The sequence below is a fragment of the Polypterus senegalus genome, chromosome 5, assembly GCF_016835505.1.
Source record: "Polypterus senegalus isolate Bchr_013 chromosome 5, ASM1683550v1, whole genome shotgun sequence".
In the NCBI taxonomy this organism is placed as follows: Eukaryota; Metazoa; Chordata; class Cladistia; order Polypteriformes; family Polypteridae; genus Polypterus; species Polypterus senegalus.
This window is the reverse complement of record NC_053158.1, coordinates 30,900,851-30,920,174: the sequence shown is the minus strand read 5'-3', so window position 1 is coordinate 30,920,174 and position 19,324 is coordinate 30,900,851. Positions and strand designations below refer to the sequence as shown.

At 37.9% G+C, this 19,324-nt stretch overlaps 1 protein-coding gene across 6 annotated transcripts in view; it reads right to left on the bottom strand.

The window, feature by feature from the left end:
- stau2 (staufen double-stranded RNA binding protein 2) overlaps positions 1-19,324 on the bottom strand; it is a 356,944-nt gene that overhangs the window by 158,636 nt on the left and 178,984 nt on the right. For all 6 annotated transcript variants that reach the window (XM_039754429.1, XM_039754431.1, XM_039754434.1 and 3 more), the window contains 2 exons: positions 11,836-11,893; positions 1,345-1,634 (listed from right to left, as the gene is read on the bottom strand). In XM_039754429.1, coding sequence (XP_039610363.1) covers positions 1,345-1,634; positions 11,836-11,893 — 348 coding nt within the window. The remainder of the gene's footprint in view (positions 1-1,344; positions 1,635-11,835; positions 11,894-19,324) is intronic.

Below are 19,324 nucleotides of genomic sequence, written 5' to 3'. Positions count from 1 at the left end.
CTAAAACCATTATATCAAAGAAGAAAAAGGGTATTTGAATAATTTATGGATGAGAACTTCAGAACTAGAGCCGTACAGTTTGTCAAATTGGTTTATGTTAAAATATGACCTAAAGTGTTTTATGTTTTTGATAACACTTAAGTAGTAGTAATTTTAATTCTGTAGTTATTGTTCTTTATGTATGCTGCTGCTGGAGTATGTGAATTTCCCCTTGGGATTAATAAAGTATCTATCTATCTATCTATCTATCTATCTATCTATCATTTTAGTTCTTATTTAGAAGTTTTTTTAATTGTTTATATTTTTCGCCGACATATCAGTACACAAAGTAATCATGTAATCATCTGTTACTTGGTAATAACTTTGAAAGAACAAGAGACTCCTTCTAGGACTTTTTTTCCATTTATAATTTAGGCAATAACAAATTATTGCTAGTTACATCATAAAAGAGCCAATATAAGACATCTGTCTGACAGACAAAAAAATGTACTGCATGTAGAAGTTGCTCTCCTTTGAGTAGATTTAGTTGCATAACTACAGTACACCAGAAAGCTGACAAAGTATTTTTTTGCATGTATAATATCATTTACTCACTTACTGAACCCATTCATTTCAGGACAGGATTGTGACACTGAAGCTTATCCCAAACGTTTCAGAAACACAAACTATGAACAAATCCTGAATGGCCACAGCTCATTGCAAGACACAAACTGCTACACAGAGCCAAATAAATGCTGTTAATCAATGTAGTCTTTTGAAATGCAGGAAGAAACAGCAACATGCATAAAAACACACTTAGATGGTGTGAGCAGCACCATACTTTAATCTTTATTCTGCATGCATAAGTAAGAGTTTTTTTCAGTTTGTAGGCACAAGTAGTTAACAATTATTTAAAACTATTTCAAAGAATTAGCAAAAAATAAACATAAAAGATGTTAGTTTGCCAGAAGACATTTTCTTTTGCACCAGCTCTTGCTATAAGCATACACACATCTTGAAAGTTTATATTAAGGACTCTCCACTTTTTCCAATTTATTTTTACTCATAATTAATTTCTCTATCCAAAACAAAAACTACAAAAGATTAAAATTTGCAACAAAAAGAAAGTTGTTTTGCATCTTTTTTTAAATGAAAAGAAGCAAAATCTCAAAATGTGAATATACCTATAATGCTGTGCAAGGCTTCTTATTAATAGCAAACCAAACTAATGTAAATTAGTCTACTGTATTCACCTAAAAAATGGTAGAAAAAATGTACTTTACTTTAAATGACTTAAAACACTGAGGTAAAGTCTAGCGATTCCTTCATGGCACTGCTCTGCTTATAGCTTCATTTTTTCCATACCTGAAAGCCTTGAATCCTTGCCAAGTAGTCCAGCTGCTGAGAAGGCTGTACAGAGGCACAGGGTGAAGCAGGTGCCTTTCCTTTAAGACCTATGGCTTCAGCTGTTGGGGAGGTCCCATTGAGCAGGAGCTCCCTGGCAATGACTGCTGTGTTGCTGGTGGTGCTAAAGAAACAGCCAGAACCTTGGCTAATGTCTTTTGGGGTCAGGTAATTTCCAGGACCAGCTTTATTTCTGCTTGCTTCCATCTCCTGATAGACATCTGGAGAAAGATGGAGTATTCCTTTTTGCGCTGTGGAAAAACAGAAAAATCTGAGATGACAATTTTAATATGCTTATGGTTATGTGGGTTTTAAACTTCAAAGAAAAACAGAAATGCGTAAATCATGATGCTGGTTTAGCTTAAATAAATAAAAGTCACATCATTATTTCTTGTTTTTTTACTCAGATTCATTCGTTTGTTTCTAAAACACTTTATCAAGTACAGGGTTGTAGTAGACCAAAGTCTACTTACAAGATGGGAATTAACACAGGATGTGGTGACATTCCATCACAGGTCAAATGCCCCCTAATGACTCTAACACCATCCCATCTACTCAAAAATAAAACACCTATGTTTTAATCCTTGCATTGAAAAGTCTCTCTAATTGTGACAGCAGTTTTTGTTCTAGCCACTTTCTTAACTGGAGTAGTAACAAGTTACTGGTGGAACATCCTTATTATATATTCATTTTGCATTTTAAGATTCACATTCCCCGTTTCTTTTTTTAACCATCAGCCAAACAAATATACAATTTACACCAACAAATTCGAATAGTACAACAATTCTGACAAGAACATTGAGTCAAGTTTTGAATGTACCTAATTACCACTTTCTACCACACTATAACTTCATTTATTTTATGTGCCTATAATTCTCTGTATAAAGAAGAATTTGCTAATGTTTGTGTGAGATCTACCCTTTACAAGTTTATTTCCCTACATTCTTGTTGAAGAACTTACGGTGCCCTCCAAAATGTTTCCTTGATTTACCCCTCTGCTTTGTAGTTCAAAATTACAAATTGAGCAATTCAGATGTGATTAAAGTACACATTTTAGACTTTCATTTAAGGGGACTTGTATACATTTCGGTCACACAAAGCAAAAATGCCAACACTTTTTCTACATGGTCTCCCCATTTCAGTGCACCATAATGTTTGGTAGAACTGGCATTACAGGATGTTGCAATTACTCAGGTGTGTTTCATTGATTCATTAAATCAGCCACAAGTTACACAGGCTTGCTTCTACCCGCTGGGAGTCAGTAGTTACCATTGTTCAACATGAGGACATCAAAATAAAGTCAAGAGCTGTGCCAATGAAAGTCAAAAAAGTAATTATAAGGCTGAAAACAAAAACAAAACCATTAGAGGACTGGACCCAATTCACTGAGCTTCGTTGAACTTTCTCTTTTCATTTCACATCTCACTGTAGATGCCTAATGTGATGACATCTCTTTTTTCCTGTCCAGGACGCACCTCTTGTTCAGTCACCCATCCACTCTATTTGTTAGTAGTGTTGTCAATCGCGTCTGCTGTGACCTTAATTTGCATAAAGTAATTTCTAAGCACAGAGTATATACAGTACAGGCCAAAAGTTTGGACACACCTCCTCATTCAATGTGTTTTCTTTATTTTCATGACCATTTACAGCACTCCATCACTCTCCTTCTTGGTCAAATAGCCCTTACACAGCGTGGAGGTGTGTTTGTGGTCATTGTCCTGTTGAAAAATAAATGATCGTCCAACTAACCTGACTTCTGCACAACACAACTGCTGGTCCCAACCCCATTGATAAAGCCAGAAGTTCCACTAAATAATCCTGATAAGGCACACCTGTGAAGTGAAAACCATTTCAGGTGACTACCTGTTGAAGCTCATCGAGAGAATGCCAAGAGTGTGCAAAGCAGTAATCAGAGCAAAGGGTGACTATTTTGAAGAACTAGAATATAAAACATGTTTTCAGTTATTTCACCTTTTTTTGTTAAGTACATAACTCCACATGTGTTCATTCATAGTTTTGATGCCTTCAGTGAGAATCTACCAATGTAAATGGTCATGAAAATAAAGAAAACACATTGAATGAGGAGGTGTGTCCAAACTTTTGGCCTGTACTGTACGTTAGCATAATATTATTAAATATCAACAAATAAAAAACAAAGGGCAGCTAATTTTCTTTTTTTTATAACATCACCAAATTTCAAACAAATCAGTCAGAGAATTTTTCAGAATGATGTACAATCTTGCTCAATTTCAGCTTTTTAATTAAACGGGAAATAGTGTTTTTGTTGATGAGTGAGTAAGTCATATATATCAACTGTACAAAGACACATTCATGCATCAGGCATGTAAGTAACTTGCTCCCAGTTCGACAGCAATAGTGTGAGTTCAGCATGTGAAAGAAAAACATACTTTAGACTCCTACTGTGAAGAGGTGAATTAAGATACATACTGATTAGATAGATAGATAGATAGATAGATAGATAGATAGATAGATAGATAGATAGATAGATAGATAGATAGATAGATAGATAGATATCAACAAGTTAAAGCTTCTTTTCAGAAAGCCTACTTAAAGCTTTAGGCTGTCTTGCATCAGAAAAGAGACAGGAAAATTGTATTTGACATATTAAGGTTACCAAGATGTGTTTAATTAACATTTAGACAGTCAAGTATCATAAATAAAATGTCTTTTTTTAACAAAATGTTGAAGAAGTGCTTCTGCCAGCAGTATGACTTCAGCTTTGTAAAACTGCAATCAAAATCCCATGATTCCTCAATTTTTTCCCCCTGGTTTAGCGCTTCGCCCGTTGCAAGATTCTCTTTGGCACTACATACTGGAGGATGTCCAAAAATAAAACCCATGTTACAATAATGGACTTAAGTTTAAAAAAAAAAAAAAAAAGATTATGGAGCTTTTAAAGAAAATCTCTTAAATATGATATCTCTACTCAAAAACATGTGTTAGGAGACTTAAATAGAGGTAATGAGAAAATCCATTAGGGAGCAAACATAACCACAAACACACCCACAGATTCACAAATTTGTGATTTTGCAACATGTTTTTTTCAGCTTTTCTTCTACAAATCTCTAAAATAACTGCATTCTTTCTGCTCTTCCTTTAGTGAAACACAAGCCAGCTAATACATGTACCTAAACACTGTGGCAAAATTAACTAAGCTTAAGCTGCATTGTTAAAACATCTAATTGAAAATTTTAACATAATTTACATTTACTTATCCTTTTATTGGGAGCAGAACAGAGGTGCAGTAGTTAGTGCGGCATCTTCTAAACTCCAGAGTACTGGGTTCAGATACTGGCATTGCCACTCTCTGTAAGGAATTTGCATGTTCTGCCCATGCTTATGTGAGCTTTTCTCTGGATACTTGTTTCCTCACACTTCTTGAAGGCATGAACTTTAGGGTAATTGGGAACTCTAAATTCACCTGAAATGTGAAAGCATACCCTAATACGTTTATTAATTTATTTATTTGTTTATATTACATAGAATGCAACTAGAAAAAATAAAACAGACTGGAACTAGGGCTTCACCCTTAACCATTACCTTTGTATATCATTTATCCTTTCCTTTCCTATCTACTGTATATCTGCTGCTATGTAAAGCTTACTGCACAGTGGTCTCTTGATGGAGAGACAGGTCAGGTCAGGGAGCATACACTGGTACAGTGTATTGCTACACCCAGCACATTATGAAACAGCTCAGGATCCTGGTTGGCAACCCCCCAGGGAGAGACACGGTCGAGTCCCACATATTTGGAAATGACCCTCTATCTGCTGCAGCCAAGTGTTACCTGGGCGTCGTTATGTGGTCCTCAAAAATGAGGATCCTGTGAGCTGGATCACCTTCAGGGAATCACTCCACATGGCCATGGTGCCGTAACTGATGCTCCTCACAATGCAGGTAATGAGCCTCATTCAAGACTCTGTGAGCAATTGCTCATTCGACACAAAGTCAAACTACTGGTACCCAAGGATTCTCCGAAGAGACCCAGTACTGAAAGAGTCCAGTCTTCGCCTCAGGTCACTGGATAACACTGATGTCTCGCAACCAAATAGCAAGACAGGAAGCAACAGGACTCTAAAGACTTGGACCTTCGTCCTTTTGCATAGATATTGGGACCGCTACACAACCCTTTCCAGTGACCTCATGACTCCTATGCTTTCTCAGTCCATCTACTGACTTCATAAGAAGAGTCACTGGAGACATGAATGTCACTGCCGAGGTAAGTAAACCTCTTGACAAGATTCTCTCCACAGACAGACATGGCTAATGTCTGTGCCTAAAAGGTCATCCATGGCCTTTATCTTGGTTTTTATCAGGACACTTGCAAGCCCAGACACTCAAACTCCTTACTCAGTCTCTCGAGAACCCCAATCAGAGCCCTTACATACTATGCAAAGATCACAGCATTGTCAGCAAAGTCAAGATCAGTGAATCTTTCTTTGCCAACAGATACCCCACAGTCTCTGGACCTCACAACCTTGCCCAACACTATGACCATGCAAGCATTGAACTTAGTATGAGCAAGAACACACCCCTGATGAACCCCAGAATCAACTGGAAAAAACACAGAGGTTCTGCCTCCACTCTGCACAGCACTCACAGAAACAGTGTACAGGCCGGCCATGATATCCAGCAACCTTGAGAGGATCCTGCAAAGTCTCAGGATGTCTCACAGGGCAGCTTGATCAACTGAGTCAAATGCCTTTACGAAAATCGTAAGATCGTAAGAAAATCGAGATTGGGTGGTTCACAGCTAATTAGAAGATCAACCTCAAGAACCGTTGAGGAAGGATTGCAACTCATACCGCTGTCATTTTCCATCTTGAGTTTCTCTTGCTTAGCAGTTTGTTGATCATTCTTTTAGAGTTTAGATTCTTTTTATTTTTGTCTAGTGCTTAGAGTATTTAATGTTGATTAGTATTTTCAAATTGGAATTCTGTACCAGATTAAGAAGACCACCATAAACACTGCTGTTATGTCATTCAAGGCATTAGCACCAAGGTAATCAGGTTATTAGTTTTACATCTCAATAACTATAAAGAGTATATAGGAATCTACTAAATATCCATCAAATTTACATGCCTTTGTTATTTGTTTTACAATGATTATTCCAATAGATGCATTTTTACTACCACACTTAAAACACCATAGTCAAACATAAATTAATGATGAGTTTAATTTGTTTTGTTACTGTACGTGGTGATGCAAATTTGGGGTTTGTGGCTGTGTGTGAGGTTTTAAATAAAAAAGGTGCAGTTTAGGCTCTGTGAGTGCAGGTGCTGCAGTAGATCAGGGCAACTGCAGTATGTCTAATGTGGAAGTCAGCTGATTGCTTGATTAGTTTGGCTTTTCCACATCGGCACTCCACGGATCGTAATTAGGAGTGCACACTTTGCAACATTAAAATATTGTACATTAGTATGCATTAGTATATAAGAGTCTAAGTTAGAAACAACAGGGAAATGGAAAAGTGAAAAAGTTTGGAGGTTAAAGGGAAAGAATGAGAAAATAAAGACAAAGGGTGAGGACCATGGCAGACCAAGTGCTGGAATGAAGAGGGAAGCAGTTGGAAACAATGCACCAGGTGGAGCAAGCAGGTGGCGTTCATGGTGGTAGGGTCACTCCTCCTTGAACGCCCAGGGAATAGGAGCAACCAACTGTTCTGGGAAGTCCCACAGAATGTCAAGGGATGGTGGCAGGGACTGTGTTTGTCGGAATGCACACCTTCCCTCACTAAAGAGACTGAAAAGAGTAAGCACAGAAGACATTGATTTAAGAAAGAGGCACGGTGGCTCATGAGTGGTGTTTAAAGTGATAGAGCTTGACTTTGTTTTAACCTTGAATTTTTAATCATTTCCATTTTTATTTATTTGCATTTTAACCTCCACTTGAGCACTGTTTTATGGATTATTTATTTATTGGAAGACTGCACTGCACTTTATTGTTTGAACACGGTGTAGAAATAAAAGCACTGAACACTTTGCAACATCTCTTGCTGTGCTGTGTCCTCATTGCCCAGTCCATCCTCAGTTGTGACTAGTAATGACCCGGGTTCAAGAATGAGTATGCCAGGAGCGAGCAGCCTGGGCACCATGCTGTAGTTAAACAATTTTACCCATAGTTTGATACCGCCTTTGCTGATGGAGGCATCTTTATTTGCTTGCTAATGTTGTGCATGAATGTCAGTTATGGGGATTTCTTGCTTTATAAGGGATTCAGTCATCACACGTAGCTAAAATCATATGTGAACCATATTTTGCAGTGAACTATGAATGCACGATTGAGGCATGTTGTTTTCCATTCAGGTATGAGATGAAAGCTGTAACTACTATTTGTGATAACATTAGTATCACATGTGTATCGATATTTTCAGGTATTCCTTGGTAATGACCCTAATTAAAAGGAAAGGCATTGTGCATGGACATGAAGTGAACAACTACAAATGGTGAGTTAGATTAAAAAATATCTTAAAACTCTATTAAGACAGAAACCTGCTAATAATGATGTTAACAGTACATGATCATTAACCAAAAGAAGCTATATATGACTAATGAATAGCCATTATACCATAATCTCCCTAACATTAGCTACTGAAATTAACACAATAATACTTATTTAAGAACAGTTCATGTTTTGTTCTGATCTTTAACAAATGTTGTATGCAGTTTTTAAAATTGTGAGCATTTACTTGCTTTCTAAGTTATTCAATTAGAATTACTCATCACAAACACTCCAAACTGGCAATAACAATATCATTTTGTTGAACATTGGGCGTTTGGAACATTTCCTGACTGACTCATTTAATGACATGCTGAGGCCCAGCCAACATCACTGCTGAGTGAAGTGATATTTCCATAAATGTGTTTGTTATAATATATTTTTTATCATTTTTTGCAGACATAACTACTGATAAGAGACAAAGAAAAGTCATCTGTAACATTAAACACATAATCAAAGAAGGAAAGAATTAATCTCATAAAAAATAGCAATATGGTTCTAGAAAAGCTATGTGAATAAGTATATATATCATAAAATTGTGTTTTATTCCTAAGCTTTCAACAACCCGCCAGGTGTCATCATCAGAGGAAAATGATTAGACATACAGAAATTAATGGCAATATATAGATGGTGAAGGGTGGGGATGGAGGAGGAGGTTGTAAGGGGGTTAGGGGTGGATTAGTAAGGTGGGGTTCAGAAGGTGTTGGTCAAAAAGATTTTTTTTTATTTATTTAGATGTTCTTCATTTTAAGCCTGCATATGCTGGGTTCAAGTCCATGTGTCTGTTAATGGTATTTTCATTAGAGAGCCACGATTCAGTCAGCTCTCCGGCACTCTTAGTCTTGACCCTGAATTTTACTTTCACGGTGTCCCAGTTAAACGTGTGTCCAGTGGAACGTAAATGTATGTATTGTATCATTGACTGCAGGTCTTTCCTTCTGATGGCATTACAATGTTCATGTATACATGTTGCGAATCTTTTAGATGTTTGTCCTATGTATACAGCTGGGCATGCACTGCATGGAAAGCTTTAAACTGCGTTTCTTGTCTCTGTGGTTGACGGTTTTGCTTTTAGCATTGAAAAGGACAGTCCGTAAAGTGTTTGTCAGTTTGTACGCTATCTTGATCTCAGATCTGGACAGGACGCATTCTGTACTTTCTGACATGCCACAATGATAAGGGAGGGTATGGTATGTGCAGGGGGGTACCAAGCTGGAGACGACTGCTGAGGTCTGTTGGGTCTCTTATATAGGTATTTTTTAATTAATGTCTTCGGGTAGCCGTTTGATGTGAATAGACGAAAAAGATGTATTTCATTCTTTTTTGTGTCCATTGTGTTATAATAGGCGTTAATCCTTTTGAACAGAGTCAGCAGTGATGTCCTTATTTAATTGTGTCACTGAGTTAAAGGAGTGAATGGCTGAGAACTACATGACTCTGAATACGGAAAAAATAAAAATATTGCTTATTGGGTGCAACAATTTTCTGTCACTTTTTAGCTTAGTTGGAATTACCATGTAATTCAGGCATCTACTTTGACATATGTTTTAACAAAATACATTAAAAAACTGTCTAGGATATGTTTTTGCCATCCTAAAAATATTTGAAAATTTAAATGTTTTCTAAATATCCCAAGATACTGAGAAATTAATTCAATTATTTATTTCTAATAGGATTGATTACTGCAATGCATTATTCACTAGATATTTAAATCATTCTTTATGCATCTTTCATTTAGTTTGAATTAATGCTACTGCTAAATGCATCTTTCATTTAGTTTGAATTACTGCTACAAGAATCATTACAAGGACTAGAAAGTCTGAACGCATAACTCCAGTTATCAAGTCCTCACACAGGCTCCCAGCTAGGTTTAATTTTAAAATCATCTTTGCAACATACAGTATAAAGCATTAAACGCCTAAAGCATTACTTATTTATATGAACTTATCATTTCTTGCAAATCAGATCACGCATTAAAATCTCAAGATACCGATCTATTTAAGATTCTATGGATAAATAAAATAAAAGTTATAGGTCAAGCTTTTAGTTACATGGCCAGAAAGCTGTGGAATAACCTACCTGCTTATATAAGTTGTCTCAGGTTTTAAATTCACGCTGAAGACTCACAACTTTAGTCTGGCATACGCTAACTAGAACTGAAGATTAGTTTTTGTTTGCTATTCATTAGTACAAAAATATAACTTAACCCTCCTCTATTCTGATTGCCTTCTTGGTATCTTGTTGTGGGTTTGCTGCAACTGCTCTACTGCTAAATTGTTCCCCTGCCAATGGAAAAGTCATATCAGACAATGGGATCCTTGGAATTATAGGATGAAAATATTCTGTCATCAGACTAGATGGCCCAGCACAGACTCTACTACACAATGCCCAGGTTGGGGTTAGTAGCCAGTTGGCTGAACTGTATCAGACTTTGTCTGTTATAACTGACCTTGGACCCCAGAGAAATGTATTTTCTCTAAGGTTGCTGCTGACTAGAGCTTCTGTTTATCTGCCCTCTGCTGTCAACTGGCCATAGATGAAAAATTAATCAATGGACAGATATTATTGGATTTCATTTATGTTAATCAGTTTGTGTATACATTGTTTTCCTTTTTTATTTGAATAAATCATTGTCATCGTGTGTATTAATTCTTTATTTAGTAATTTTTTAAATTAATTCTTACATTGTACATGAGATCTTGACATAGCGCTCAGTGCCTGCACCCGATGAAAAACGCTATACAAAAATAAACTGAATTGAATTCAACAAATAGCCCAGAGAATGTGACCTAAGCGACAAGTTATACTTCCAGGTAGAATGTTTTCATTGACTCTCTATAAAGTATTGAATGATGGTAATAATAACAAAATTATATCATATTAATCTATTTTATTATACATCTCCTTTTCTAGCAAGACTTAAAAAAAGAATGTTTCTGCACACCAGAGATTAGTACTTAATCAAATACATCATACTTCAGCACTAATAATCTTTTGCAGCTGTTGATTGCAATCTGTTAACTCAGTAGTGTAAAGAAAAATACAAGAAAAGCATTGTTTTGCTTAACTCTTTTGTTTTATTTGGCACAAGTCCACAAAATACATAACATGCAAATATGCCAAATGTTTAAGTTGAATGCCTTTGGGCTAGTGTTATACAGTATGTGTGACTGCATATCTGCCCAAAATGTTCTATCACACACGATTCTTAAAAGAACCTTCTTCTTTTATCCATCTGAATTAATATTAGTTTTTTCCATTTACATTATATTGTAGTCATGAATCCAAATTATCAAACAAAACAGTATAAAACAGTATGGAGAATTATAAATGTACTATATTTTACATGACAAATTTATTTGGTTAGTCTTGGTGAATCGAAAAAAAAAGTATAGTAATTAACAACTGGCAAATGTACTGAACATCACTGGCAAAACAATAATTTGACTTTCACTTCATAGTTCAATAAAAAATAAAATATTATGAAAAGTTGAGAAATATCAATTTAAGGGCAGGAGAGGAAGTAAACTTCCCATAAATCATTCTCTGCTTCCAAGAGATTTGGTGCAGCTATAAGGATGACATTCATTATGCACAGTAAATACACAGGAAGTGATTTAAGAGATAATTTCTAGAAATTGTTTGCAAGTCTTTGTTTCTATAAGACACAGATCGAGGCAGAAAAATGAAAAACAAGCTCTGTCACTCTGTCCTAACTCTGAAGCTTTAGACTGCATTAAAGTACCAGGTTTCTGCTACGTAATTCCTTACCAAAAAAGGAAAATGTGCAGTCATTACGCACTTAGCAAATATATACAAATGGCTCACATTTAAAGCATCATGCATCAGTCGGACTAATTCAGTAGGTGTGTATAATTCACAGAGGGTTGCAAGATACCAAAAAAAGGTATTTAACTGAAAGAAAACACTCACTGTTTGTTGCTGGTTCAGGAAAAGATGATTTTTGTCCACTCCAGCCTTTGTTCTCAGACTGTAAAATTCAAAACAGATAAAGGGGACCAAAGAAGAACATATTATATGGAAAAGAAACATCAATTTTTAAAACAACAGTTATTACAGTACTTGTGAAATGACAGTTAGTTTGTCCTTAAAATGTATTTGAAGAAGCAATACATATTTTACAAACAAGAAAGGGAAGTTCTTTTTTACTTAGCTAACAGCTTAGTTGACCCAATAGTGTATCTGTTTAATTACATGACTAGAAATTTTGTGTGAATTAACCTTTAAATGTTTCATAATGAGATTGACATACATTTGTGTAAAGAAGTGCTAAATGGACTATAGCATTACTGACTTTAAGTATATGTACCAACTTAAAGTTGGTAATGCTCTTCTTATTAATACACTAGTGTAACACATAGGGTACCAAGCACTTATGTATGTTCACTTCAAGCAGTGCTTTGCACATACACTCACATCTGCAGACTTTAAATGAGGACTACACACAACTGACAAAAAACATGAAAAGAAACACTTTACTTAAGTGAACGTCATAAAAAAAGTGAAAATAACAAACATTAACTAATGATAATAGTATATAATCACATTTCACATTATTCCCATTGATTACCCATTTCAATTCAAAATAATACACTTTACTGTAAATATACATCTATCAACCAAGTTACATAGGCATCATTTTTAAATCATTGTATGGAAGCACTTAATCTCCTTCAAGAGATGTTAAATCATTGTTTTTTGCTATTAATTTTAATTGATTCCATAAAAATATTCCTCCACTTCTTAGCAATACATACCTTGGCAATTGACTCTTATGATGATAAAAAGTATGGCAAATGAATGCAAAAAAACCCTTGCTGAACAACAAAATAATCAGTTACAATCTATACTAATAAAAGGCAAAGCCCTCACTGACTGATCGATCACTAATTCTCCAACTTCCCGTGTAGGTAGAAGGCTGAAATTTGGCAGGCTCATTCCTTACAGGTTACTCACAAAAGTTAAGCAGGTTTCATTTCAAAATTCTACGCATAACGGTCATACCTGAATACTACTTACGTACATATATACGACCATAGCCTGCAGCTCGGTTGCCATGTAAGGCAGAGTTGCGTCCCCCATCACCACGCCTCCCACGTCGTTGGCTGCCTGCCTATATTGCGTCCTCCATCCCCACGCCTCCCACGTAATTGACTGCCTGCCCATATAAGGCCATCCGTAGCAGCACTAATCTCTTATTTATAAACAGCGCAAATATATTCACATGTACTTAACCTATATTACAACTATATACACATATAAATTAGACACCCAGTCACACACAATCCCCACACGTTCCCTTTCTTTTAAAAGTTTATAATCACACAGCCTGGGAAGTCTGCAGTGAATCTGGTGACCAATCCTGATGTGCGCCACAGACGTGTTTACTTAAATTACATGAAAAGAACCGATCTCCCTGGCTCGGCGACAGTTCCTTTGTTATATTAGCAGGCAAATCCATAACTTCATAGAGATGCTGCCGAAAACGAAAGAATGCAAGAGAGCAAGGTAAAGAAACGAAAAGAATCTCTTATTTATAAACGGCGCAAATATATTCACATGTACTTAACCTCTATTACAACGATATACACATATACAATGCATCCAGAAAGTATTCACAGTGCATCACTTTTTCCACATTTTGTTATGTTACAGCCTTATTCCAAAATGGATTAAATTCATTTTTCCTCAGAATTCTACACACAACACCCCATAATGACAATGTGAAAAAAGTTTACTTGAGGTTTGTGCAAATTTATTAAAAATAAAAAAACTAAGAAATCACATGTACATAAGTATTCACAGCCTTTGCTCAATACTTTGTTGATGCACCTTTGGCAGCAATTACAGCCTCAGGTCTTTTTGAATATGATGCCACAAGCTTGGCACACCAATCCTTGGCCAGTTTGGCCCATTCCTCTTTGCAGCACCTCTCAAGCTCCATCAGGTTGGATGGGAAGCGTCGGTGCACAGCCATTTTAAGATCTCTCCAGAGATGTTCAATCGGATTCAAGTCTGGGCTCTGGCTGGGCCACTCAAGGACATTCACAGAGTTGTCCTGAAGCCACTCCTTTGATATCATGGCTGTGTGCTTAGGGTCGTTGTCCTGCTGAAAGATGAACCGTCGCCCCAGTCTGAGGTCAAGAGTGCTCTGGAGCAGGTTTTCATCCAGGATGTCTCTGTACATTGCTGCAGTCATCTTTCCCTTTTTCCTGACTGGTCTCCCAGTTCCTGCTGCTGAAAAACATCCCCACAGCATGATGCTGCCACCACCATGCTTCACTGTAGGGATGGTACTGGCCTGGTGATGAGTGGTGCCTGGTTTCCTCCAAACGTGACGCCTGGCATTCACACCAAAGAGTTCAATCTTTGTCTCATCAGACCAGAGAATTTTGTTTCTCATGGTCTGAGAGTCCTTCGGGTGCCTTCTGGCAAACTCCAGGCGGGCTGCCATGTGCCTTTTACTAAGGAGTAGCTTCCGTCTGGTCACTCTACCATACGGGCCTGATTGGTGGATTGCTGCAGAGATGGTTGTCCTTCTGAAAGGTTCTCCTCTCTTCACAGAGGACCTCTGGAGCTCTGACAGAGTGACCATCGGGTTCTTGGTCACCTTCCTGACTAAGGCCCTTCTCCCCCGAACGCTCAGTTTAGATGGCTGGCCAGCTCTAGGAAGAGTCCTGGTGGTTTCGAACTTCCACTTACGGATGATGAAGGCCACTGTGCTCAATGGGACCTTCAAAGCAGCAGAAATTTTTCTGTAACCTTCCCCAGATTTGTGCCTCGAGACAATCCTGTCTCGGAGGTCTACAGACAATTCCTTTAACTTCATGCTTGGTTTGTGCTCTGACATGAACTGTCAACTGTGGGACATTATATAGACAGGTGTGTGCCTTTCCAAATCATACCAAATCAACTGAATTTACCACAGGTGGACTCCAATTAAGCTGTAGAAACATCTAAAGGATGATCAGGGGAAACAGGATGCACCTGAGCTCAATTTTGAGCTTCATGGCAAAGGTTGTGAATACTTATGTACATGTGCTTTCTCAACTGTTTTATTTTTAGTAAATTTGCAAAAATCTCAAGTAAACTTTTTTCACGTTCTCTTTATGGGGTATTGTGTGTAGAATTCTGAGGAAAAAAATGAATTTAATTCATTTTGGAATAAGGCTGTAACATAACAAAATGTGGAAAAAGTGATGCGCTGTGAATACTTTCCGGATCCACTGTAAATTAGACACCCAGACACACACAATCCCCACACGTTCCCCAGTCCTTTATCTGAACTTTCTTTTAAAAGTTTCTAATCATATGGCCTGGGAAGTCTGCAGTGAATCCAGCGACCAATCCTGATGTGCGCCATGGACACGTTTACTTAATTTACATGTAAAGAAGCGGTCTCACCGGCTCGGCGACAGTTCCTTTATTGAAGAATGAAGTCCGTCTCACCCGGGTGACTCGGCGTTAGCGTCCATCCATGGCCGACGCCCGCTCCACAACAGAAGCCGTCAGCTCCGAATATCCCTTTTAAGTTAGCAGGCACCACTTCTACGTGCATCCAACCGTCCTTATTACAGAGTCTTCCTTGCTTTACTGCTGGTTATGTTATTTTTAAAATGTTTCCTTTTCTTTTTCATAACTTCTTTAACACACTACTTCTCAACTGCGAAGCGCAAGTATTTTGCTATCTACACATATAAATGGCAAAGCCCTCACTGACTCATCACTAATTCTCCCACTTTCCATATATGTGGGAAGCTGAAATTTTGCATGCTCATTCCTTGCAGTGTACTTATTAAAGTTAGGTATGTTTCATGTCCTATTACAACATCCAAAGGGGGGAAACAGGTCTACCCCCTAAACTGTATATATAGATAGGGAAACCCCTCCTTACTATTTCTGCTACTTCCAATTTTCCCATGCTCATCCTTTACACTGTACTTACAAACATTAAGTATGTTTCATTTCGTGTTGTGCCCCGTAATGAACTTTTGAAAATAACATCTTCTTTTTGAAAGTTCTCACCATTACGCCATAAGGAAGTTTAGGAACTGAGCTCTCCTTTTGGTGGTTTCATTCCTCATTTCCATTAAAAGAGGATTTATTTCACACACAAGGGCCACCCCCGGTCCCCCTTCCTTTTTCCACACGGTCGCTGTCCACACACCTACCACGTGGTTGGCTCCCTACCTATATACATTAACGACATCCCGTGCTTATGTGGCTCCTCACTCACTTCCTTACTGTCCTCAGCTTCTTTACTCCACCGCTTCAAGCCAGTTATTGTTCGCCTTGCTTCACGTCTGCCTGCTGGTGACTCCTGCCTTTTCGTTTACTCCACCACTTTACTACGAAACTTACAACCACCAAAGCTTTGTAATGGCACCAGGCTTTAGATCAAATCTCTGTACAAGAACCTCATTGAGGCAACTGTCTTCACTGAAACAGGCTCAGAGAAGACTGTATTCATTCCTCGCATCCCTCTCATACCCTCTGACCTCCCATTCCAGTTCAAATGCCTCCAATTTCCAGTAAGGGTCTGCTTCGCTATGATAATAAATGAGTCACAGGGCCAGACTCTAAAAAAGGTCGGCATTGACTTGACACAAGATTGCTTCTCACATGGCCAACTATACGTTACATGCTCAAGAGTAACCTCAGCAGACATTTTACAGCCTGAGGGCAGAACTGCAAGCATTGTTTACAAAGAGATCCTTACATCCTAAAAATGTGTATTTCTCATACACAACATTTACAATCATACTCATCATTCTCAATACTAAAATAAGCCTACGACAATTACTTTGATAATCACGTTACGTTATTTTTAAAATGTTACCTTTTTTTTCCATAACTTCTTTAACACACTACTTCTCCACTGCGAAGCACGGGTATTTTGCTAGTGCAAATATAAAGTAGATTCTGGTCAGGTTTTCAGTTTCTGTTTATTGTGTGAAAATACATGTTCTGCTTGTTTCCAAATGGACTTTTGTTCTAAGATTTTCATAAAAGTCAATAGAAACACATACTAATTGGTCGACTGATATCACATAGACAAGCATTACATCTTGAGTGAATTCTTATTGAGCCATAAGGACTGTCCTGCATACAGACAAATTCTTAACAAAATATATAGATATGTGTTCTCAGATCACAAAAATGAAACACTATGAACCAACAACCCATAGAAAGTAGAAGTCCCCCCCTCCCCTAAGCTGTTTCAAATGCGGGAAGGTTGGTCACATTATCCCCAGCTACCAGCCAATGAATTGTAGCTGGGTGCGAGGAGTATTGTATACTTGCCAAACCTCTTTCCATCTTTCTGTGATCACTTTTCTAGGAAACACTAGGAACCATAAGGGTGGCTATAATGCATAGCCTACCCTAATGTGTCATACTTGGGCAGGACTTGTCACAAAGCAGTAGCAGAACAGCACAAAACACACTGGGTGATTCAATGGGCCTAGCTATAGATGGTGAATCTGTCTCAAGTTTTTCCATGCTGTTTTCTAGGCTGGCTCGAAAGTGTGATCACATTGCCACTCAATATGACATGAGCAATGTACCACCAACTCGTACTGATGCTTCTACAGAAGTGGCAGGAGGGCTGTCATGGACTAAAACTCTGCCCAAAGAAGTCACTCTTGATCTGCTCTCACATTTACAATTTCAATTTAGGCAAACAACGGCTTCTTTTAATAGAGAAGAATGGTATGACGATTTCTTAAAGTTTTTCAAAAATTTTTTTTTTGGTATTTGGTACAATTTATTAATCCCTGTTGGGAAATGCATTCATCCTTACTGATGGACAGAGTACTGCTCACTCCATGTCACTGGGACCCCACTTTATTAATTTAACTCCCGTTATTAAGAATGATTTACTATATCGAGTAGTGGAACATATGGGAGTGATGCAGTCATTTTTGCTAGTCCCAGCAGCCTTCTGGTGGCATGTTTGTGATCTATGCACACGTTGATCTCTTAGGTGCCCATGTTATGTTTGACAAGACAGTAGAAGAAGTTTAGATTCAATTCTATTGGCTGCAAATTAACAAGGAGGTTCACCACTATTGCAATTTTTTTCCGGAATGTCAACTGTGGCAGATTCCTATGAAGGGCCGCTCTCCTCTTATTCCCATACCATTCATTAACATACCTTTTCAGTGCAATGTGGTAGACTTAGTAGGGCCTCTCAAACCCCCTCGACATTCTGGTCCTTGTGGATTATGCTACATGATATCCTGAGGCCATTCCCTTGAGACAAGTCAATTCCAAAAACATTGCATGGGAACTTGTAAGGATCTCTGCGTTAGTTGGCATCTCTAAAGAAGACTTTATGGATCAGGGAACACCTTTTACCTGGGAGACATTCAGGGAACGATGCCAAGTTACTCAAGACTAAGCACTTAGTTTAGTGGAGCAGTTTAATCAAATGCTCAAACAAGTGCTATGCGAGATGGTCAGCGAGGATGGTTTTATCTGCGTACCGAGAAGTCCCACAAGCCTCCATGGTTTTCTCAACGTTTGAGTTACTACACGGATGATAGCCCTGGGGATTATTGGATATTCTAAAAGAAGGGTGCGAAAGTGACATTGTTGAGTTTATTGTTCAGTTACACAACTGATTTGACAAAATTAGACCTATACCAAAAACAAACATGGAACAAGTGCAAGCAGCACAGGCCCGTATACATAGTCATGGTATGACCCTCCATCCTGGGGATCAATTTATGGTTCCCACTTCCCACTCTAAATAATTAGCCCTTTGGCAAGGGCTTTACAAAATTAAGGAGAGGTAGGGACTGGTTGATTATCTGGTGAAACAACCAAATTGCCGTCCAGCACAAATATTTTTTGAAACTGTGGAAGAAACAGGATCCGAATCCCTACTATAATCAACCATTTTCTTTCACTTTAAAACAGCTTAATTTCTGTTCTGATGCCCAAACAACAACAGGACTCAGGTGTGATCATCAGAGGACGTCTGTATCAACTCCCAGCACCAAAACACACTGAGGCAGAATTTCAGATCAAATGAATGCTAGGACTTGCTGTTAGTGAGGACAGTTTCAGTCCCTGATCCAGCCCCATCATTTTGGTCCTAAAGTCAGACAGCAGTTGGAGTTTCTGCAATAATTTCAGACAGCCTCAATAAACATCACATGCTGCAAGTAGACAAACTCCTTGAGTAACTTGGAAAGACGCAATATTTGACAACTTTTGACATGAAGAAAGGTAAATTCCTTTAATGGCAGTATCATATCCTTTCACTTGGTTTGCATGGAGCAGCAGCCACCTTCCAACATCTGGTGGATAGAGTACTACTGCCCCTACAACTCCTACAGTGCCGCATGAGTGATATCGTCATTTGAAGAAGAAGTATCCACCTCAGTTACAGTAT